Source organism: Caretta caretta, chromosome 9 (genome assembly GCF_965140235.1).
Source record: "Caretta caretta isolate rCarCar2 chromosome 9, rCarCar1.hap1, whole genome shotgun sequence".
Taxonomy (NCBI): Eukaryota; Metazoa; Chordata; order Testudines; family Cheloniidae; genus Caretta; species Caretta caretta.
In genome coordinates, this window is record NC_134214.1 from 89,787,510 (window position 1) to 89,809,101 (window position 21,592).

At 42.2% G+C, this 21,592-nt stretch overlaps 2 protein-coding genes across 7 annotated transcripts in view; one reads left to right on the forward strand and one right to left on the reverse strand.

Moving 5' to 3' along the window:
* Positions 1 to 16,147, forward strand: part of TMEM255A (transmembrane protein 255A) — a 58,259-nt gene extending 42,112 nt beyond the window's left edge. For 2 of the 6 annotated variants that reach the window (XM_048865437.2, XM_048865440.2), the window contains 3 exons: positions 2,113 to 2,275; positions 3,264 to 3,407; positions 7,321 to 11,741. In XM_048865437.2, the coding sequence (XP_048721394.1) occupies positions 2,113 to 2,275; positions 3,264 to 3,407; positions 7,321 to 7,479 (466 nt within the window). In that variant the 3' untranslated portion in view covers positions 7,480 to 11,741. Of the gene's footprint in view, positions 1 to 2,112; positions 2,276 to 3,263; positions 3,408 to 7,320; positions 11,742 to 12,975; positions 13,072 to 15,173 lie in introns of those variants that run through there. The other 4 variants (XR_012670009.1, XR_012670010.1, XR_012670011.1 and 1 more) reach the window with 4 other exon arrangements.
* Positions 11,464 to 21,568, reverse strand: ZBTB33 (zinc finger and BTB domain containing 33). Its single transcript, XM_048865435.2, has 2 exons — positions 21,482 to 21,568; positions 11,464 to 16,616 (listed from the first exon to the last, which is right to left on the reverse strand). Exon 2 carries the CDS (start codon positions 16,612 to 16,614, stop codon positions 14,563 to 14,565), a length of 2,052 nt encoding a protein of 683 aa, XP_048721392.1. The 5' UTR covers positions 16,615 to 16,616; positions 21,482 to 21,568; the 3' UTR covers positions 11,464 to 14,562.
* Positions 21,569 to 21,592: the final 24 nt, after the last annotated feature.

Genomic DNA, 21,592 nt, shown 5'->3' on the forward strand with positions numbered 1-21,592 from the left:
CACAAACTGATTATAAAGTGGGAGAGAGGTGCAGGAAATGGTGAAACTGACTCTATTCAAAGTGCTGTCAAATGCACAAAGTCAGCAGTGAAAAGAGAGAACAGTTTTGTCTCTAGTCTCTTCCAGCTACTGTAATCTTAGGCACACATAAAAATAGTCAAGGAATGTTTTTCAGACAGAATTGTAATGTGTAAGTTGACAATGTCCCTATAAAGCCAAAATTTTCAGCTGTGGTCTCTGGTTTTAGGTGTTTCTAGCTTTGGATCCCCCAACTTAAGACAAACTTGGGGGGGTGATTTTCAGAAGTGCTGAGCTCCTGCAGGCCCCATGGATCTAAAATGGAGTTGTGGGTGCTTAGGGCCTCTAAAAATCAATCTCCCAAGGTGCCTCAAATCGAGCCCCTAACATTAGAAGGCACTTTGCAAACATTGGCCACGCTGAGTTGCCGCAGATGATAGAGAGAGTCTGCAGCAGATCTGGGCATAGAACTCCGGGCTGGGAGACTGGAGATCTAAGCTTTTATTACAAGATTTTTGCACCTATTTCGGAGCTGAGCGAATAATGGATTTTTTGGGGTTTGAGACTGAATCAAAAAAAAAAAAAAAGATCCATTTAGATTAGAACCAAAACAAAATGTATTCTTTTTTTTTTTCCAATTTTTTTCATCAAATCAAAAATAGTTTGTTTCAACTCCATCAAAACATTTTGGGTAATTTATTATTGTTTCAATTTGGCTGTTTTGGGTTTGTTTGTTATTTTTTAATTGGCCAAATTTCAAGTTTGGAACTGAATGTTTTAAAATGAAACATTTTGACTTTTCAAAAAAAAATAATCTTGGCCACGTTTGACCTGAATTCACAAATAATTTCATAGCACCCCCCAAAAATACATTTTTTATGAAAACATTGATTTGGCAGAAAAATATACCAATTCGCCAAAGCTCCTGCGGGGTTTGGACTTTGCCACATTATGTGAATTTGTGTGTGACCATACGAATCAAAGTAATTTGTGAGTTCTGAGACTGGCATGTTCCAAATGCTTACAGTGTCTTAACCAGGATTCATTAGGCTCCACTATAGATTCATCTGATTTACTTCCTGGAGCGGCAATCAGAAAGGAGTGATTATGGAAGAACCCAACATTTAGGATTCAGGGCCATTGTGTTGACAATGGCACTCCTCCTGCCATATCCAAATAATGTGGATTTTTTTTATTTGATATTTTACGGGGAGGGGAAGCTTAAATGGGTAAGATGAGATGTGTCTTAGATGAAATCTAAACCCAGGGTCCCGAGGGCTTCGGGTCATGATCCTACGACTGTATTCTTTACGTCCTGGCGTCATCGTTATGTAACATTGCCGGGTGTTGTAAGAGAGCTGCCAGTCCTTCACCGGCGGTAGCAGCTCTGTTGCATTTCAGTGGAGGACTGGGCTGGTGTGTGTGCAGAGGTTATCAGGCTGTAATGCACTTGGGAACGTTTGGATTGAAAGGCTCTATGTAAACATCTGATGACCTATATATTGAATATCAGCTTTTTACCAAACTTCACTTAAGGGACTCCAGGGTTCAGTTCCCAAGTCTGCTACTGTGTCGACTTGGTCAAGCTATGTGTCCTCTATGTCTTTAAATTGTCCCTCTATCAAATGGCTATGGTAATGCTTACCAACCTCTCCGGGAGGGGTGAGAAATTTAAAGTGTGGAAAGAGCTGTGAAGTCAATGGTGCTGTATTAGGACAGAACATTTGGTTAATTATCTATTATTCTGGCAATAAGCCCAGTGTAACTGGAGGACATGAGGTAGAAATGTAAGAGGCAACTCCGAGACTGCAGCTTCACCCACCCATAATTCACTGACTTCAGTGACATTCAGGGGGGCTTGCGGGATATGTTTGCATCACTGTGTATTCAAGATGAGTATTCTCCACAGCCATGATCATGTGGGGAGATGTCAAAATTCAGGTCACAACATGATGGGCCTACTCCAGCAGGCTTTACCTGTGGAAACATCCCACTGATGTTCGGACCCCTGGTCCATTGCAGGAATGCATTCTGTGGTCCAGGTGGGCTTTTTTGGATTTTATTATACTGTTGTTTAATTCTTTTCTAATCCAGCAGAGTGGAAATTTCTGGTGGGTACTATGAATACATTGATGTCAGCAGCTGCCAGGATATCATTCACCTTTACCACTTGCTCTGGTCAGCGACAATTTTGAACATAGTTGGATTGTTTCTAGGGATCATCACAGCTGCAATCCTTGGAGGCTTTAAAGACATGGTAAGATGATGCACGCTACTAGAGAAATGAAAGGCACATGATCAGACAAGTTTAGACATACAAATTTCTTAAAAACCTCACTGGCAGTGATATTACAGTACATACAGGTAGTGGTTGTTTAAATATCCTTTACTGTGTTTGAATCCAGATCATGCACCATTGTGCTTGTGCTGTGAAGAAGGAACTGGAATAACTATAAGCAGAAAGTGAAATTGACTACATTGGCAGATCCAACAAGACTGTCTAAGCATAGGGAATTGCAAACGATTAACAAATAAGCACATGAAGAAATGTAAGATTAAGTCAGTGATAATAATCTCAGACATTAATTCCACTGTGGAGGAATTCCCTTTTAAAATGAATATTTTGCCTGATGTCCCTTTTAAGAAGAAACACGTTTCGGTGGCACTTAGGTTTATGAACTGTTTAATATAATCATGATGGTAAAAATTCTGAATTTTACAGGATACTTACCATTCAGTTCATCCAAATTTATTCACCTGGTTTCTTCATTGTGTAAAACAGCTGAAGCTGATTTTTGGGGGAAACCAAATAAGATAATTTGTGTGTTGGAAGAAGATGGAAATACTGGTCTGACAATAAGTGGGACTTCAGTAGGCTTGAATAGGGCATGTGCTATGCCATTGGTTTTCAATCTGCGGGTGCGACCCAGTACTGGGTGGTGGAATGTAAGGCATTTGTGAAGCCATTCTGAAAATCCACTTCATTTGTGCACTAGCGTGGGATGGGCTTTGGCCAGCCTGTTCTCTTCATTCTTAAAGGAAACACACTGAATAGCTAAAGAATGAATTGACTTCAGAGCAATCAGACTGAGCTGCAAGTTGTTCATTCACCAGAACTGGGCTCTGAAATCAGTCACTGTTCCTTTAAATCACTTCTGCAGTCATGCAGGTGTCAGTTATCTGTGAGTGTGGGTCAAGTGCAGGTTCACCTTTGTGTCAGACTGTGTGTGTCTTTGTCTCCACAGGCTCCCTCCCTGCCTACACTGAACTGTACAGTTGAAAACGCACATCCCTCAGTGTCCTATTACTCAAGGCCACAGGTGACTTCTTACCACACTTACTACCACAGCACTCCTCATCTGCCACCATACTCAGCGTATGACTTCCAGGTACGGCACAACAGACAGTGGCGTTAAATAGATAAGAATACCCTAGCCTTGGGACCACGAAGGTGTCTCTTCCCCGGAGGCCTACCGAAGGCAGTCCCCCCTCCTACCGAAGGCAATCCCTTCCCTGCAAACCTGCACCTTCTTCTTGAGCCCGGTATTTAAGTTTCACTGAGGGCATGTCCAGGCGGCAGCCACAGGGTGCGACTGCCGCTCGAGTAGACGTACCCGAGCTCGCTTTCACCTGGCCCCACAAGTAATTTCCCAGGGTTCCAGGCGGGCTCGTACAGCCCGGGCTCAAGGGCACCCTGCCACAGCTTCACTCGATTAAAGCTAGCTCCAGTATGTCTGTCTGAGCTGCCACCTTCCTCGTGCTAAGGCCAGGTGGTAGTGAGGTGCATCCCAATGCTGGGTACCCCTGGGAAGTGTGTCACGTGCTGTTAAGGGCCAAGCCGAGAGGTCCCTCAGAATAGGTTGTATTAGATCTTCATAAGATGATCCTGCATGGTCCTCTACGTCCCTTCCCTTTGGCTGGAGTATCCTCTGGGAGCTGTGCCAGGACTAGGAACATTTGTGCTGTTGGATTTAACAAGTGGATCCTTATTTATGATTAGTACTTTGGTGGCTTTTTTTGGATTGTTTAAGAAAGAAGCTGCAATGTACGTTTCAAACTGTCCCTTGTCCTCAGTCTTCTCTGTTTAACAGTAGCCGTCTGTAGCCCCTCTGATGCTACCATGTAACACTGACATCGGGAAGATTGTAAAGCGTTGAGTATTCCTCAGCTCAGGATTTTTAAGGCTTGTCATACACACATTCTGTACCAATTTCACTAGATCAGTGCCACCCCCCAGACTGTGGACTTACACCACTATGAAAGGGCTACCTTGAGATAGCTTATTCCTACACATTTACCAAATTGAACTATACTGACAAGCCCCTTTCCAAGGCGCTGTGCTGCTGAATGTGCTATTCCTAAAAGGGGACAGTTTAATGGGTACAAAACCTGTGTGCTGACCAAAGGGAACGTTTTCAGAAACACTTGAGCCCTATTTTCAGAAGTGACTTGGACACCAGGGAGCCTTGGTCCCATTGACTTTCAATGAGACTTGAGCTCCTAAGTCACTAAGGGCCTTGGAAATTGTTCCATCAGACTGTTCCAGTTTCTTATCCTCCCTTTCTAGACCCTGCATAACTTTGCCCCTCCCTCCTTACCCATCTCTGTCTCTCAGTCCCCTTCTCCCCTAGTAGTAGCCTCAGTGCCCCATTTGTCTGCATGTTCCATGCAATGTCTCTGCACCTTCTTCCACACTGCTCCCTCTTGCGTGGAATGTGAGGCCACTCCCCTCTCCTCGTTCAGTCCCTTCTGAAGGACTGCATGTCTTCTGCTACAAGGAGCTAGCCAATTAACTCTTCTGCACAGTCACTCTATCACTTTGACAGAAAACAAAGAAGTCCACATTTCTAATAGAGCCTGATCTAGAACCCAGGTCTCCTGACTCCATCGCCTTCCCTAACTGCCGGCAAACTCTCTCCAACTTTGTGCACGTGTCATCAGAGTGGCTGAGCTGAGTCTTTGTCAGTTTTTAGGCACACAAACTTCTAGGGGTTGGGTTGAGATTGTTTCATGCCAGGTGTGAGCCTAGACAGGCTTCTTGTGGTCCATGACAGTCCAGTCACTTGAAACAAGCCATTTCCAGTGGCAGACCCTTGCCTCTCTCATCCCATTGGAACATGCCTAGCACAAATGAAGCAGGCAGGAAACTGTCACCCTCTGCATGAAAATAGCATTATGCTAGGCAGTCACCTTGTGTGTTGAGGAGGGGCAGGGAATGATTAGCTAGGAAAGGGTCATTCCTACAGTGCTTTGACTTCTGCAGGTAGAAAGCCACGTTTGGCGCTGAAAAGAAAGAGTAGGTTGTTTCATCTCACTGGCGGCTCATTCCGCCTTTTGTTCCTTTTATACAGGGAGGAATCAAAAGTGCAGCCCTTTCAGTGGCCTGCTTCATTAATAAAATCTGACTGCTGGCTGGAGCCAAAATAAGCCAGGCCTACTCTACAGCTGCAACAAAGCCGGCTCTCCTCAGAGGCTCATGGCTGTTGCTAGGCAGCAACACATGGGTGCTTTGTAATGTTTAAAACCCAAGGTTGTGTTCTCTAGCCAATACCGCAGCAGCACCCGCCGCAGCTAAGTCACCCCATATTTCAGACCTGAGAGTTTTGGGGGATTCAAGTGGCTGAAACTTGACAGGGAGGAGGGGCTTGGCCCTAATTGAGAGGTGAGGGAAAGCCGTTTTGCCATCTAAACGTGTAATCAAAACCAGAAGCCTTTGGCCCACAATCTGCTCCCCAGGGCTCCAAGCCTGCCTTTAGCTGGTGGCACCATATTGGCACAATAAGCTGTAGCAGGTTTGTAATAGGGAAATGAGATACTCCGTGTGTGTGTGTGTGTGTGTGTATATATATATATATATATATATATATATATATATATATATATATATATATGACCTCCAATATAATTTTTTTTAATTTAAAGCAATTTTCACACAGGCAACCTGCCCCAAAAGGCTAAACTCTATCTTCACACCCTATTGCTGCTTACACTTGAGTCCCACAAAGCTATAAATGCTCTTCTCTGACACACAATCGGGACACATGTGCTCTCAGTATCTGCCTTTGCAGCACAATGCAAAGATTTTGTCCTCGCCCTAAATCACTTAGATGTCAGATTATTGCAAGGTACCAAGTAACCTCACCAGTATACGAGGTGCTTTCCAGGCTGCCCCAAAACATTCACGGTATAAAAGACAAACCAAAAAAAGGGGGAGAGGTCCAACTGGTAATTTGTTATATCTTGGCATATAATTCAATTGTATGGTTCGTTAAATGCTAAAATGTCTAGATTATCCCCAATCCTTCACAACCTCGCCATTATTGATCAGCCAGGACCAGTGTCTTACAGCTACCGCAGTAGAAGTGGGTCTTTGGGATGGCTTCGACTGCAAAGAGGGGAGCGCCCAGATCAGCCCAGGAAATGGTGGTCATGGATGGAACCGTGGGGAATCTTGTGGGAGGAATGAATGACTGAATGAAGTGTTGAGGCTTGCTTCATTGTGTCTCATCACCTTTTCCTAACTCCTTTGTTTGACCTGTTTCTAGACAGATGGCTACATGTTAACAATTTTCTAACAGTGTCAGTATTTCTTGGTGGAATGCTTTAAACCCATCGTTTGCAATTTATATGAAGACAATTTTAGGAGTGGAACTTATTTTGGCCATGTACCAATTTTGTTTTTCCAACTAAAATGCTGACTAAAATAGGAGTAAGCTATGCTGCCTTCATCAATTTAAAGGGATACTACTGAGTAGCCTTGGAGAAATATGTAAGTTTTGTGTGACAAATTTGGTTTTACAAAATTGAAGTCCGTCCCCCCCGCATTAATGTAAAAGCCAAACAAATATACAGAAAGATTTGATTCTCGGGCAGCGTTTGCAACGTAAACGTTACAGCAGTGGTCTAATGTATGAAAAACAAAGGATGAAATTGACTAGTCTGTGTTAACTGTGAAAGCTTAGTGAAATGTGTTAAGTAAACAGCAGAAATGATGAAAGGGAAATCAAATTTAACTCTAAATAAATTTCAACCATTTTAAGCTCTTATCTTGCAAACGGTTACTCATCTGCTTAACTTGACTTCAGTGGGGCTATTCATTTGAATATACACATGTTTAACTTTAACAAGCGTTTGCAGGATCAAGGTGTAAAATATTAGTAACATTATATTGTTTGGTAAAAACATTTATTTTTTTTAACTGGCCACTGTCCCTTTCAGTGTAGGAGCTTAAGAAATGCTTATTTACCTTGTAGTCTTTTCAAGCTTGCTATTGACGAACGTATGTGTGTCTCTTCTGCGCAGCATTCCAGTGTGTTTCCAGCTTCCACTCCTTCTGGACTTTCAGACGATCCCCAGTCAATGTCACCATCTCCAAGCTACATGTGGTCCTCCAGTGCTCCTCCCCGCTATTCCCCGCCGTATTTTCCTCCTTTTGAAAAGCCACCCCCTTATACACCGTAAAGAAAAAATGTGCTCTTGAAATAAGTGTGAACATTTTGTATTTATATTTTATTGGGGTGGGAGAGAGAGAACATTACAGAGGACACTATCAGATACTGGATTCTGGTCATTCTTGCAAGACTTATGTAGAGGTTTAACAACTGTGTGTAGAGCAAGGATAATTTCATTGAAGCTTACTAGCGTCAGTGACGAGCGGGTGACCTAAATTCAGGCCTGTTTTACAATTGATTCACAGTAGTCCTTGATTTTTAAGAGGTGCTACCTGGTCAGACTATTGATCGCAGTCTGCCATGCTTCATCTTGAGCTGAGCAGTCACGTGGATAAAAATGGAGTGGGGTTAGCCAGAACCAGTAGTTGCGCCAGCCTACTCTTTTGCTCTAAAGGTGAGGGTGCTTGAAAATCAGCTCAGATGTTAATTTTGTTTGGCCTTTTGCTTCCTACTGTCAGGACATTGCTGGGCTGTGGAATGTAGTTCACATCTTTCATTGCTTATGGTCTACATCCTTATCAAAGGAAAATCCAAAGAAGAGCATGAGTTTCTTAAATCATAATACAAACAGATGGAAAAATAATTCTGTAGGATATGATGTCCTGTAGCAGGCCTACAACTGGAATAGAGCCTGCTGAAAGAGAGAACTGCACGAGCCAGGCTGGCTTGTTTCAGGATGCATCATAAGGTAGGAGGTGTAATACTGAACTGAGTATTGTTAGTTCTGGTATGTGTAAATAATATAAAAATCACACAGTTTGGGTGATTGTGTATCAGCGATTGGATTGTAGATACCTCCTAAATAGAAAGATGCAGTTTTCTGTGTTCTGCTAAGAAAAGGCATCCGACACTGTCCACAAGTCATTTCAGCAAAACCATGTGTTTTCCTTCTTTTGGTTGGGAAATTTTTATAGATTGTTTTGAGCCAGCACCCTGTATAATAACTTTTTTAATGGCTGTATTACAGGCTGCATGTAATGAATTTCCACTATTTGCTCTCAAGATGTAAGTCTCTTGTGGATAAAATTCAACACCGCATAAATAATAGCCTACGACAAAGTTGATTAGAACTTGCTGTTATTGTTGTGACTTTCTTTTAATCTTCAAATGATAATTGTGCTGATCTAGATTTCATGCAGGTTTTGCATGCGTCTTGCATAACAAAAAAGATCAACCTTATTAAGTGGCACAATGCTCCTTTAAAGTGTGGTTCTTGCCCAAGAAGTGATTTCATTTGGCAACTTCCTGTTCAGAACCACTCACTCTGAGCATTTCATCTGTTTACTTTGGGGATAAAAATAAGGTATCTGCTTTTTACTTGTTATACCAAAAAGGCTGGATTCTATTTCAGCTCCTGCACCTAAAGAAGTGTAAACCGTAAGGCTACACCCATTTACCGCTGTGTCACCTCAATCCAGACAAAATGTCATGGAGAGCAAAATTCGGCTTGTAGAGGTTTATGCTGTTATGTGAGCCACAACAAATACAGTTGGACTTCAGATTGCAGCATCTTTCTACTTGCAACCTAAGCAAATGTGAGATGGTGTAAAAAAGGAAGATACATGTGGGACCCATGATGTCACGTTCAGAGTACAACCACACTTTAACGTGCTGCTTTTAATCCTACACATTTGCAAAGCATTTTTAAACTCATTTCCCTGTCAGATACAAGTCCATCTAACCTCAAACTGAAAAGAGAATTGTTCAACCAGAAGCAAATGTAGAACTTCTATCTTGACAAGAAAATATTTCTTCTTAGAAAATGGTGGGAGGAGAAATACATGCAAGATACTCACTGGATTTAAAGCAGTAGTGTATGCCGAACATGTTCCAGTAGACTTCCTCCCCCCATCATATATGGTTTAAAATACAGCTCCCATAAGTTTGGGCACCAGAAATAAATTAGCACACTAATACCCCTTCTGTTCTAAATTAACCTCACAGCTGTTCAACTCAATCACATCTTTAAGAGATTTTGCATGCAATTAAAAAAAAAAAGTGACAGCACCCGGGGTACAACTCCCTGTGAGAAGTATATTGCATAAATGTTTTTAAAAAATATTATTTTACTTATAGAGCTTTGAAATAAAAGTTACAGTCCTAACCTCACCTGGAAAATAGTATACCATTTGTGCCTATTTCTATTAAATAGGGCTGCAAGGCATAGGGGATATATTGCAGGTCAGAACTAAGGCGCATTGCACAGTCATGAGGGGAGAAAAATAACTCAGTGCCAGAAAAAAGGATCTTTGGAAGCAAGTGTATTGTTAGCACCTTTGCTAACCTAAGCAGAAAACCTAAGAAATTGTCAAAGCTCTTTTTTCCAAACCTTTGAGCTTTATATTAATTGTTATATGCTAGTATATTTAAGCAAAAGCTGCATTGCTGCTTTAAATTCATTATAAAAAGACAACTCAATATTAACATTAAAAAGCATCATTAGGATTTTCTGTTCAGCTATCTGTTTTCCTTCTGCTTCAACAGTATAAACACTGAACATACATGCAATATTATGCACTGTATCCATAATGTCTTATGAGAATGTAAAAATGACATGACTCGTATGTATCTTTTATTACTTCACAAAAGTAAAATAAAACTCTGTGACTTTTTAAAAATGTTCACAAAGTTGCAGTTTACATTTTAGCAGCTTTTCTGAGTATTAACGTTGCCACCATTGCACTGACCTTCCTTGTATGTAACTAGGAACTACAGAAAAAGCCAAGACAGCATTTGCTATTTTAGGGCCCAGAACTGCCAACCTTACTGGGCATGGTGCTTACTACCCTTAGGAGTCCCACTGAAATCACTGAGCTCTTATTTTGTAAATTGTGTGTTGAAAGAACACATGTATCCTACGCATTTTATAGCTGTAGTAACTACAATTCTGCAATCCTTATTCCCGAATAGTTCCATTGATTTCAGGGGGGTTACACTTATAAGTGCTACCCAGGATGCGTAACGCCCAGTGTAGTCACTGGACTTAAATCCTGCAGCCAATCTGTATCCTCTGTTGCCTGCTACACACAGAGAAAGTCTGCTGAAGAACATTAAAATGGAAGGCTGTATTTCAAACAGAAGTGAATAATGTAATCAGTACAGTATCCCATTCACTTATTTTTATATTAAGTTCAATAGATTATGCTGGGCTTGATCCTGCACCACTCATGTCAGTGGGAGTTTTGCTGTTGACCCCAGCAGGAGCAAGTCCAATCCCCATGTGAATGAGATGTTTTACTAATGTTCCTGATATTCTCCCCAAACAGTTTTTGACACGTTTCTGAGTAGCTATGTTTTTCTTGTCAAATCCTTTCCCCACATCAGTTTTACTATGCTGATTAGCACTTACTCAAGCAAATAGTCCCATTGAGTTAATTGGGTCTACTCTGGTAAGTAAGTATTACTTATTAAGGGTTGCAGAATTAGACCCCATTTCAATAATAATTATTAGTCAACCAAAGTATCAATTATCTCAACACTATGGTTAAGAACTGCAGATGGAAAAATTCCAAACCATAACCAATTAGAGATTAACTTATTTGCAGCTTCATTAAATATGAAGTTGCTGCACCATGAGTTAACTAAAATACATCAGCTGAATAAGACAACCACAAGTATAAGTTTCTAGACCAGTGCAACCCAATTAGAAGTCAAGTAGAACACATACTGGCTCAAAATACTTTTAGATTGTGCAGTTTACAATATGCACCATTGTTCAACTAATTCAGCTTATTAAAAGAAACCTCTAAATTGCATAATTTTTTTTGAGAATTCACTGCTACCTTAAAAAGTCCTACAGGAGCCAATTATAAACATTAACTCATCGAAAGCTGTGTTTCTCAACCTTTTTGATCCCAGGAATTGGCTTGCTGCCTTCCTAAATTGTCAGGAAGACCTCAGGGGCAGGCGCTGGTCCACAAACCAGTTGCTGAGAAACACAAAATGTCTCAGAAAAGTGGATTGCCCTTGGGGAAAAAAACATTCTGCACATCTCTAGAATTAAAACTTTTTATTTTTGCCATAGAAAGCTCTAAGAACTAATATCAAGTATTGGTTAATGAAAAGTAGAACACAACTTTAAAAACTATGTTAAGGAAAAGACTGTACAAGTATATACATTACAGTATTGGTAAAAATGAACAATGTTTCACACAGAACAGTTGATAGGTAACAGCTGTAGAACCCAATGTTCAATGTATACAGTTGTCAGCTTTTGCATCTTTGTATAAGCTGCATGCCTTAGCAGCACAAAATAAATAAGCAACCTATCAATTTTGTTATCTCCATATTTGTTTTATTTATATATTGGAATGCTGTGGTATGAATTCCCATAGAAGCCACACAGTGAGGACTCTTAGCCATCATTATTACATTTTGTAGCAGATCAGAGTTAACTTTTATATTTGTAAAATGATTTTTAGGTTTGCTATGGGATCTCTGCTGAATGTTGTAATAATATTTATATAAATGCATTTTCAGATTCAATTAGTGTAAATCCAATTTTTTTTCCAGAGCCAATTTCTTAATATTTACAAAATGTTTTGGATTAAGTCAAACCAGAAGGTAATGATAAAGATTTAAAAAACACAAAACAAAACCAAAACCCACCCTAAGTACAATAGCCAGAAATCTAAATATAAAAGTCTATTGCCCCATAAAGAGTTTAAAAGAAGGGATCTAACATGTTTCCAATCCAATAAGTACTGGAAGTGAAGTTTAAAAAAAGTTTATTTTACATGACCTCTGGACTTTGGATACTGAAGCTCACTTCCAAGGAAAACTGAAGACTGAGACACACATGCAGGCCCGAGTCTTCTGGCAAAACTACACCTTTTGAACCACCAATTTTCCAGTTTTTTTTTCTAAAGAGACACCTTAGTAGGCACAGTTCAACTTAAGGTTTAAACCTTATCAGCAGCAAATATTGATAGCCATTATTACTGGATATATATTCTGCAAGGCAAGCTTAATTCCAGATGTTTCACACTAGGTTAATTTACAATATACCCTCAATGTTTTTCATGACATGAGGCCATGAAGCTTTTATCTAGCACACAGTGAGGTAAGTGAGTACAACCTGTGCTATTATAGGCAATCAATATTTATTTCTTTGAAAGGATTATGTGTAACTGCTGAAATGCCATCAATGAAACTCAAACAACATTCAATCTATCACATTTTAAAATATTCCCGATGCCCAAAGAGCAATTTTTATCAACATCTACACAAAATCAACCTACTTTATGATTTGACAATGCACATAGTTTTGAATTAAATCCTAGTTCCTAATTTTGAAAGGGTAAATTTACAATATAAAAACATTTATACATATTGTATTCTTAGCCTAGAAAACAGAAGTGCTGCATTCTATACCTAGTAGCTAAACAAATTCTCTTTTCCTCTTCCCATTATTACAAATACTGATTTCTGGTACCCGTTAATTATAGCTTTAATTATATTTGAACCATTTACCTTGAAATATAACTTATCTTTCTGGAAATTTAAGATTGCAGGTCATAAGGTGAAGAAATGTTGGTCTGAACATGAAATGTTTTTTTTTAAAACATGAATATGAGAAGAAAAACCCTAAAGTGTGATTTAGGTAAGAGATTTAATGAAAGGTTACTGATAACTAACACTATGCACAACAATTCTTTTCAGTCCTCTATAAACCTCTGTTTAATTTTCATATTACCATTTACAAAAATTCAACAAGTTCCTAAATCAGAAATGCTAGACTATGTGACTGTGCTGATAGTACTGAAAGTAAACTAGCATTTCTTGTTCTAGTTGAACTTTTACTAAACTATTTTCCAAGTGCCTAAATATGTACCAACTGCATGGGAAAGGAAGGATATTATTAAAACTGAAAATGAATATTGATATGCCTATGCCATGGAACCTATATAAACGCATTAAAAAACAAAAAAAAAACAACTTGATTATTGATTTAGTCCTCCTGACAGCAACACTTCCCATTGGGAAAAGTTTTCAGTACTTCATTAAAAATCTAGCTAAACAGGCCTGTAAAATCTGTAGTAGTCTCAGCTACAGAGCTGAGGCATCATTTACATTACTTCTCCGTTTCAGGAAGCATATTCTGCACTCTTCTGCTAGGAAAAGTATTATAAAAATGTTCAAAATATCTGATCAAAGCCTTTTGACAAAATGAACAAAACAGAAAAGCAGCAACTCATTCTAAATAATCAGCATACTCTTTAATAATAATAAGGTCTGACATTATTCCTCAGGATTTTAAAAACATGCTGCAAAGCTCAATCTTTCTCTTCAATGTTCTTTTTTGTCGATATTGTAGCTTGATATTTTTCCCCATTGCAAAAAAGAATAAAATATAATGGTCCAGCCACTGAATACTCTGCTTACTGTACTGACAAATATAAATAAAGTGTGTTCAGTTCAGCCCAAACTGAACTTTTCTTATCGGTATGAACATTTTCACAAAGAGAATTGGTTCATTTTGACCAGAAAAACAAAACTAAGATGCTGGTTCAAAAATACACTGCTCCAAACAAATGGATCAGTTAGTTTGGACCCTTGCAGTAATACACTATTCAGAGTTAATGTATGAGCAGTGGGATTTTTTAAAATCATGCCATATCCAAGAGGCTATGCTGAACATCTTATTGTGGTCTTGGTGTTAACATCTAAAGAGAATTCAGCATTAAAGTGCTAACATGAAAGAAAAAGTTTCTGTAATAAATGTTTCAAGGTATGGGAAAATACCCCAGTTATTTTAGAAGAAAAACAATGTTTCAAATTATTTAAGGAAACTGTACCTTGTCAAGCTATAACTTTCCTTTTTTTTTTTTTTAAATGAAAATTAACAAACTAGAAAAAACACTGACAGCTCCTTGGAAATATCTTATTCTGTATTCAAGTAAACTTTCAGATGAATTGCTACTACAAATGACTTGCAGCTACAAATAATCCATCTAAATACTACCCTTTGATGAGTTGGTAGAACAAGTAAACTTGGTTTCACTTTAACAGTTTGTTTTACAATATTTTTAGCAGTTCATTTGAAACAGTTGCACCTTTTCTATACTGAAGCTTTTTCAGCACTTAAAGCATTTCAGTAAGACTCTGGTATTACAAACTCAAATTCAGTACTACCCTCTGATAGATTTTGTTTAAAAAGTGATTCACTTCCCTGCTGAATGAAAATATCATCCCAGGTCATTGGCTTGGTTGGAGGATTAGAAGTTGTTCCTTCAGCATCATCTTTTCCTGCACCAACACGATAAACAAGTCCATCCTCGTTTATTACAGGTATACTGCTTGAACGATCAGTAATATATGCATATTGTCTGATCTGTAAAGACCTGCAAGGATGCAAACGATAAAGCTTGGTATCTCCAGAAGGGTCTTGACTATGAACTGATCTTATATGTGAAGCCATAACCTGATAATTGATGAAAGATTTCCCACATGTCAAACACTGGTACCTTCGCTCACCAGTGTGGTGAATTTCATGTTTTGTACGGTATTCTGCAAGAGGGAAAACTTTTTCACAGTATCGACATGGATACTTCTTCTCCCAGGAATGAACGTTGAAGTGTCTCCGCAAACTTGTCAGACACACATAGGATCTCTTGCATACAATACAAATGTAGTAGACCCTTCCATCCACTATGAGCTCATAGTGATCATCATGCTTTAGCTTCATGCGTTTTCTGTTTGCAGGATCATCACCAGATGTTCTCGGCATCTCGTCAAGTTTGACTTCTCCTTCATCTGGGTCATCTTTTACAGGAATTACTATGTCATATGTATCTTCACCAATATTTGCATAAACCTTACAACCTGTTGACAAGCCTTCTATTTCAGTAGCTGTATCTAAAGTTATGATCTTCTGACCTTCCATCACATGTTTTGATGCTACACCCACAGAAGAATCCTTGTTGCTTCCAGTAAGAACATCTGAGATTTTTATTTTAAACTCTCCAGGTTTGGAAGATGGTTCCTGTGGAAAAGTAACAACCTGTTTTTTCTGTACACCTGATCCTTCAAATGCTGCTACTTTGGGGGGAGAAGATTGCTGAACCAAAGAACTGCTACTGACTGAACCTGGACTAGATGAGCTAATGATATCATCATCTTCCACATCTTCCTCCTCCTCTTCTTCCTCCTCCTCCTCAACAGCATTTGTTTCCATTTCAGCTAAAGACTCATTATTAGATGGCTGTTGATTCTCCCCAAGCAAATTAACTGTAGGAGACACGTGTTGTTGATGTGAGGAACTGACACTTAGTGATGAATTAAGTTGAGACTGATTTAGCAAAATGATGTTGGGGGTCAAATGCTTTGGAGTTGAGGAGTCAAGTGATTCAGCACTAGTTTGCGTTTGGTTTGGATTGGGTTGGTTGGCAGAGGAAGTGAGTTTTTGAGTTGCTGCAATACTAGTTAGAGGGGGAGATCCACCAGTGCTACAGGACGTTTGGTCAGAAACCACAGCAGGATTTGGGCAAGGTTGGCTCTGTGCCACTGCACTGGTCTCTGGAGAACGCTCCTTCGCAGGCACAATTTCAGAGCAAAAGATGACATCATCATCATCATCTGAATCACTCACTGTAATTTTTGTAGTTTCATATTCTTCACCATGTAAGGAAAATGATTCTGTTATAACAGGCATCCCACCAATTACATGTTGACTCAAATGTTTTGTTGGGCATATTTGTGTTTCAAGACTCTCTTGATCTGAGCTAGAAGGTAAAGTTTCTGAAGTACCATCCTGGATGCCACCAGATAGGCTTTTTACTTGTGACAGAGGTACACCCAGTTCTGCTATAAATTTAACTCCCAATAATTGCCCTGATTTAATCAACTCATCAAGTAAGTCTGATCGAACTCGGATTATTTTTGAGCTATATATATAGTTGAGTATTTCTGCAAAAATCTCTGCTCTTATAAAGCTCAGTTCCACCACTTGCCCAGCAACTGAGAAAAGCTGGTGAAAATACGTGCTAGAAGCAGAAAGGACATTTCTGTGGGCTCGAAATTTCCGGTCCTCCACGATGACCGTAACATCACAAAAAAGTCCATGGTCACGTTGTTCATTCAAAGACTGGAGTAGCATTCCAGAGTACTGGGTGTCTGTTGCAGAAATCAGTTTTTTTCCCTCCATTCCTTCAGAAAGAAAAGTAAAAGGAACCATGTTAGTTTACAGAATTTATAACATTTTCAGATGCAGTACAGAATCCTCCCATTCAGAATTTTTTGTTTTTCCCCTGCCCAAACTAAGTCTTATTAATGAGGCCTTGTCTACACCTAATATTTATACCAGCATAGCTATGTCAGTTGAAGGGGTGAAAAAAACCACACCCCAACCAACATACCTATGTTGACAAAACCCCAGTGTAGGCACAGCTAATGTCATCTGGGGAGGTGGTGTTCCTACACTGGCAGAAAAACTCTGTCAGAGTATTCTGCCACTACATTAGAGAGCTACTCATAGCTACATGCCAGTATAGGTTTAGCAGAGCAGACAAAGTCTGATTCCCACTGGTAAACAGTCCATATACTGTATTGCTCGTAAGTTTCATGATTGCTGCTACTTGTTCTCCATAGCTGTAAATATATCCAAAGGTCTGTGTTCACTAAAATGAGAAACTCAACTGAGTAATAACCAACAAAGCGTTAGCTGGAGACACCATTAACTTAAGGTCAATATCACATCAACATAATCAAGATTTAGGCTCTGTAAAGCTACAGTTTTTTAAAAAAAATTAAAAATAGAAATATTTAAAAAACAAAAAAGTTTCACATGTAAATATAAGCAACCATGCAAAATTGTCCTGAGTTAATTACAAGCGCAGCTAACAAAATTACGTATGTGCTCTTTACCACAGTGACTGATGCTAATAAAAAAGCTATGGGTATTTTACTCCCTGTCCAAAAAAATACAAAAAAAAAACAAAAAATTTACTTGCCCCATGGGAGCAGAAATTTGCAAGCCTACCCTACCATGTTTGCAACCCAACTACTGCAGCATTATGCTAAGGAAGGAGAGCCAGAAAGTGAAATCAACAGGTCTATTTTCATCTCCCAGTACAATATTTCAGAACAATGCAAAACCATCAGTACAGTGAAAAGGAAAGATTTTTTAAATGATTTTATAAATTAAAAACACAGCTGGCAAGGAAACAAATTTAATGTCAATTTTTACCCTGACAGGTCCCTTTACATAGAGAGAATGTCATTTTAGACTTGGGTTGGTAGCAACAGATAAAATATTAGATATTAATTACAAATGTCAAACTACTTAAAATGGGAGGTGACCGACTGTTTATCACTATAAAATGTTGATAATTACTGACCTGATATTAAGCAAATTTCATGTTCCTTCCTCACTGTAGGTCATTGCAGCCAATTACATAGTCATTTCTTTTTCAAAAGAATTAGCACAAGTAGTAAGTACTGTAACTTTAGAATGCTGCTTCTTTGAAGAAGAAAATGTAGGTATCAAACAACTTTACTTCAAAGCTACTAAATATAACTTGGCTTTCCAAAAATTACTTGGCTTGCAAGTAATATTGTAGCATTATCAGGACCATCATTATGACATCTTGTTTTTATTGCAAAAAGAAATATGAACTTTTTGGTTTAAAACCAATACTAATTAAATATCAATTATTTCCCTTTATGGTGTCAAGCAATTTCAAAAGAACACAAAAAAGATACTAACCCTTACAAATGGGTAAACTCTGAGCACCCTGCCAACAACCTCAGCCTCTTAATTGTGGGAATTCAAACACTTGTGTTTTAAATAAAAATCTCTACATGTCAATGGAGAGAAAGGTTCAGTTGCCTCCTGCCTGCTCAAAGGGCAATTTAAGCAACACAAACAGAAAGAATCAAATACACTGTGGTACGTCTGTCTAGATAGCTACTGAGGATCTGCAACAAGAATCAGCCCTGGGGAAGAACCAAGGGCTGCAACACAACCATTTTGAAAGAGGACTGGACGGGGGAAAAAACCCAGTAGGAAACAAACATGGGGGATTAGCCTATGTATCAACAGAAACCCCCTTTTCAACAGTTCCATCAAGAAATATTAACAATGCCTTGCCAGTAAGTCTTTATAATATAAGATAATCTTAAAATACAGGTGATGCAAGTATCATGGAGGAGAGGAAAGACTTCAAGGTTAAGGAGCAGATGATTAATACTGGAGCAGCTTGCTAGACCTCCACATGCAGGAGTGTGCGTGTTTGATTGCATTGTTATGCCTTGCAGGAGTGGCAGCATGGGAGGACAGGACACAGAAGGAGATTAGTAAAACTCTCAGATAGGGTCCTGCAGGTGTGTGAGCAAAGAGGGAATGCAGAGGTTGCAGGCAGCAGCATGAAGAGGGTGAGGACAACAATACATGGTAATGGTGGCAGATGGGGGCGGGGGAGCAGCTGCATGGGATGGGGTGGGGATTGTTGTGCCTGGAAGCAGTATAGGGAAATAAAAAGGCACCTCAAACTAGCAGATTGTGGAGGTGAACTGCTTTAGCTGGGAAGACGGACCTCTGTGAATATTAACTAGAAGATTAAACAGGGGGTTGAACTTTTGTTCCTTATAGCAAGACGGGTGGGAATGCTGTGTATAGAGGATTAAGGGGGACTTGTATTTATACAGGAACTGTAGAGGGGAGGTAAGGCAGAGCATATAAGGAGAGCTGCACTGTTGTCACTTTTCAAAGGGGAAAGTGTGTACACTTTAATTACAGAAGACTAGAAGGCTGAGCTTGGGGAATTCTGGGTGCCATATTGTCGGACTAAGTATAGGGCTGGATACAGGAGAGCTGCTATGATACAAGGGGATTGAGAGTCTGAGGATTGTGGCTTCATTAGTGGGGCAATTTGAGGATGCATTTCCCCACAACCACTGTTCCAATATGCAACCCCATTTCTGACTTCAATATTAAGCCTTGGGTAAGAGCGTTGGGGGTTAGATATTGGAGGCTGGATATCGCGGGTATAGGGAGTATGTGGGGAAGCTGGTAATTGAGGGAGCTGTGCATGGGGTGTTTATATAAGGCTGTAGGCCAGATATTGGGAACCAGGTGAGATACTGTGAGGAGAGTATTGGAGGCTAGAAGTTTGGGTAGTAGGTACTAGACATGGGGTGTGTATAGGGCTGGGTAAGGAAGGGGCAATGAGCTGGGCTACTGGGGGGCTGAGTAGGGAGTGTATAGGGGGCTAGTTGGGGACACAACAGGGGACACAATAGGGGGGATATTAGGGGCTGGGTAGGGAGGCGTGAGGTGGGATTTAGGTGGGACACAGAGCACTGGATGGGGTGGAGAGGTGGGTTCTAGGTGGAGGGCTGGGGGTGGGGCATGTGAGAACAGTAAGGTGGCATATGGGTGAGGGCAGACAGATGGGCTTTAGGTGGGGCTGGAGAAAGGAAATGGGGGGGACGGGTGAGGACAGGGAGGTGGGATCTAGATGGGGCCTGGGGAGCTGGAGACTGGGGGAGAGGAGGGGAGGGGAGGGCAGGGAGGTGAGATCTAGGTAGGGCATGGGGGGCTGGAGCAGGCACATGAGGCTGGGTAAGAGCAATGAGTGGGGATCTGTGGGAGAGCTGGGAGGTGTGGGGGGCTGGGTAAGAGCAATGAGGTGGGGGCTGGGGGACATGCGAGGTGGGATCTGTGGGGGACTGGGGCAGGCACATGAGGCTGAGTAAGAGTGGTGAGGGGGGATCTGTGGGAGGGGAGGTGGGCTCTAGGCCAGGGGGGGAGGGGGAGGCTGGAAAGAGCCGTTAGATGGGATCTGTGAGGCGCTAGGAAACATGTGAGGGGCGATATGGGGGAGGGCAGGGGTGTGGGATCTAGGCAGGCATGGGGGGCTGGGTAAGAGCGGGGGGGCATCTGTGGGGGGGAAGGGCAGGGATCTAGGCGGGTGTGGGGGGCTGGGTAAGAGCGGTGAGGCGGGATCTGTGGGGGGCTGTGGTCGGTGGAGGCTGGGTAAGGGGGGGTGAGGTGGGATCTGTGGGGCACTGGGAAGAGCAGTGAGGGGTGATCTGTGGGGGGCTAGGGGACATGTAAAGCTGGGTGGGGGGCGTGGGGGGGCTGGGGCTGGCATGCGGGGGGCTGGGTAAGTTGGGTGAGATGGGATCTGTGGGACGCTGGGGTAGGTGGAAGATGGGGGGGCTAGGTCAGACACGTGGGGGGCCGGGCAAGAAGGGTGAGATGGGATCTGTGGGGGGCTGGGAAGAGCAGTGAGATGGGATCTGTGGGGGGCTGAGGGACATGTGAGGCTGGGTGAAGGGGGATCTGTGGGGGCCTGGGAAGAGCAGTGAGGGGGGGATCTGTGGGGGGGCTGGGGGACATGTGAGGCTGGGTGAAGGGGGATCTGTGGGGGCCTGGGAAGAGCAGTGAGGGGGGATCTGTGGGGCAGGCACGTGGGGGGCCGGGTGAGGGGGGTGAGATGGGATGAGGGGGCTGGGGCAGGCACGTGGGGGGCTGGGAAGAGCGGTGAGATGGGATCTGTGGGGGGGCTGAGGGACATGTGAGGCTGGGTGAAGGGGGATCTGTGGGGGGCTGGGAAGAGCAGTGAGGGGGGGATCTATGGGGCAGGCACGTGGGGGGCCGGGTGAGGGGGGTGACATGGGATGAGGGGGCTGGGGCAGGCACGTGGGGGGCCGGGTGAGATGGGATGAGGGGGCTGGGGCAGGCACGTGGGGGGCTGGGAAGAGCAGTGAAATGGGATCGGGGGGGCTGGGGTAGGTGAAAGCGGGGGGGGGGGGCGGCTCTGGCTGCTCCTCTCCCGCCCCCCCGGCCTAAGGGGCAGCGGGGGGGGCCCGGGCCGGCCGAGCGGGGGGGGGGAGCGCGAGCCGCTGGCCGGGGGGAGGGGCAGAATCTGCCCACACAAAGCGGGGAGCCGCCGCCGCTTCCTGCTTCCTGCGAGGGGAGCGGAGCCGGAGCCGGAGCCGCCGGGGAGAGGGGCCCCCCCCGGGGGCCGGCGGGCCCAGGCCGCGGCGTGGGGGAGGGTCCCGGGTACCTGCGCTCCGAGAGCCGCGCTCCTTCCGCCAGCAGACAACGGGCACCAGCTCGCCAGCAGCCGCCGCGGCCCCGCCCGCCGCCGCGCCACCCCCGCCACGCGGCCGCCAGG

What these genes read in the sequence shown, in the direction of transcription:
- ZBTB33 (XM_048865435.2), bottom strand. Translation starts at nt 16,614, where the DNA reads ATGGAGGGAAAAAAACTGATTTCTGCAACAGACACCCAGTACTCTGGA.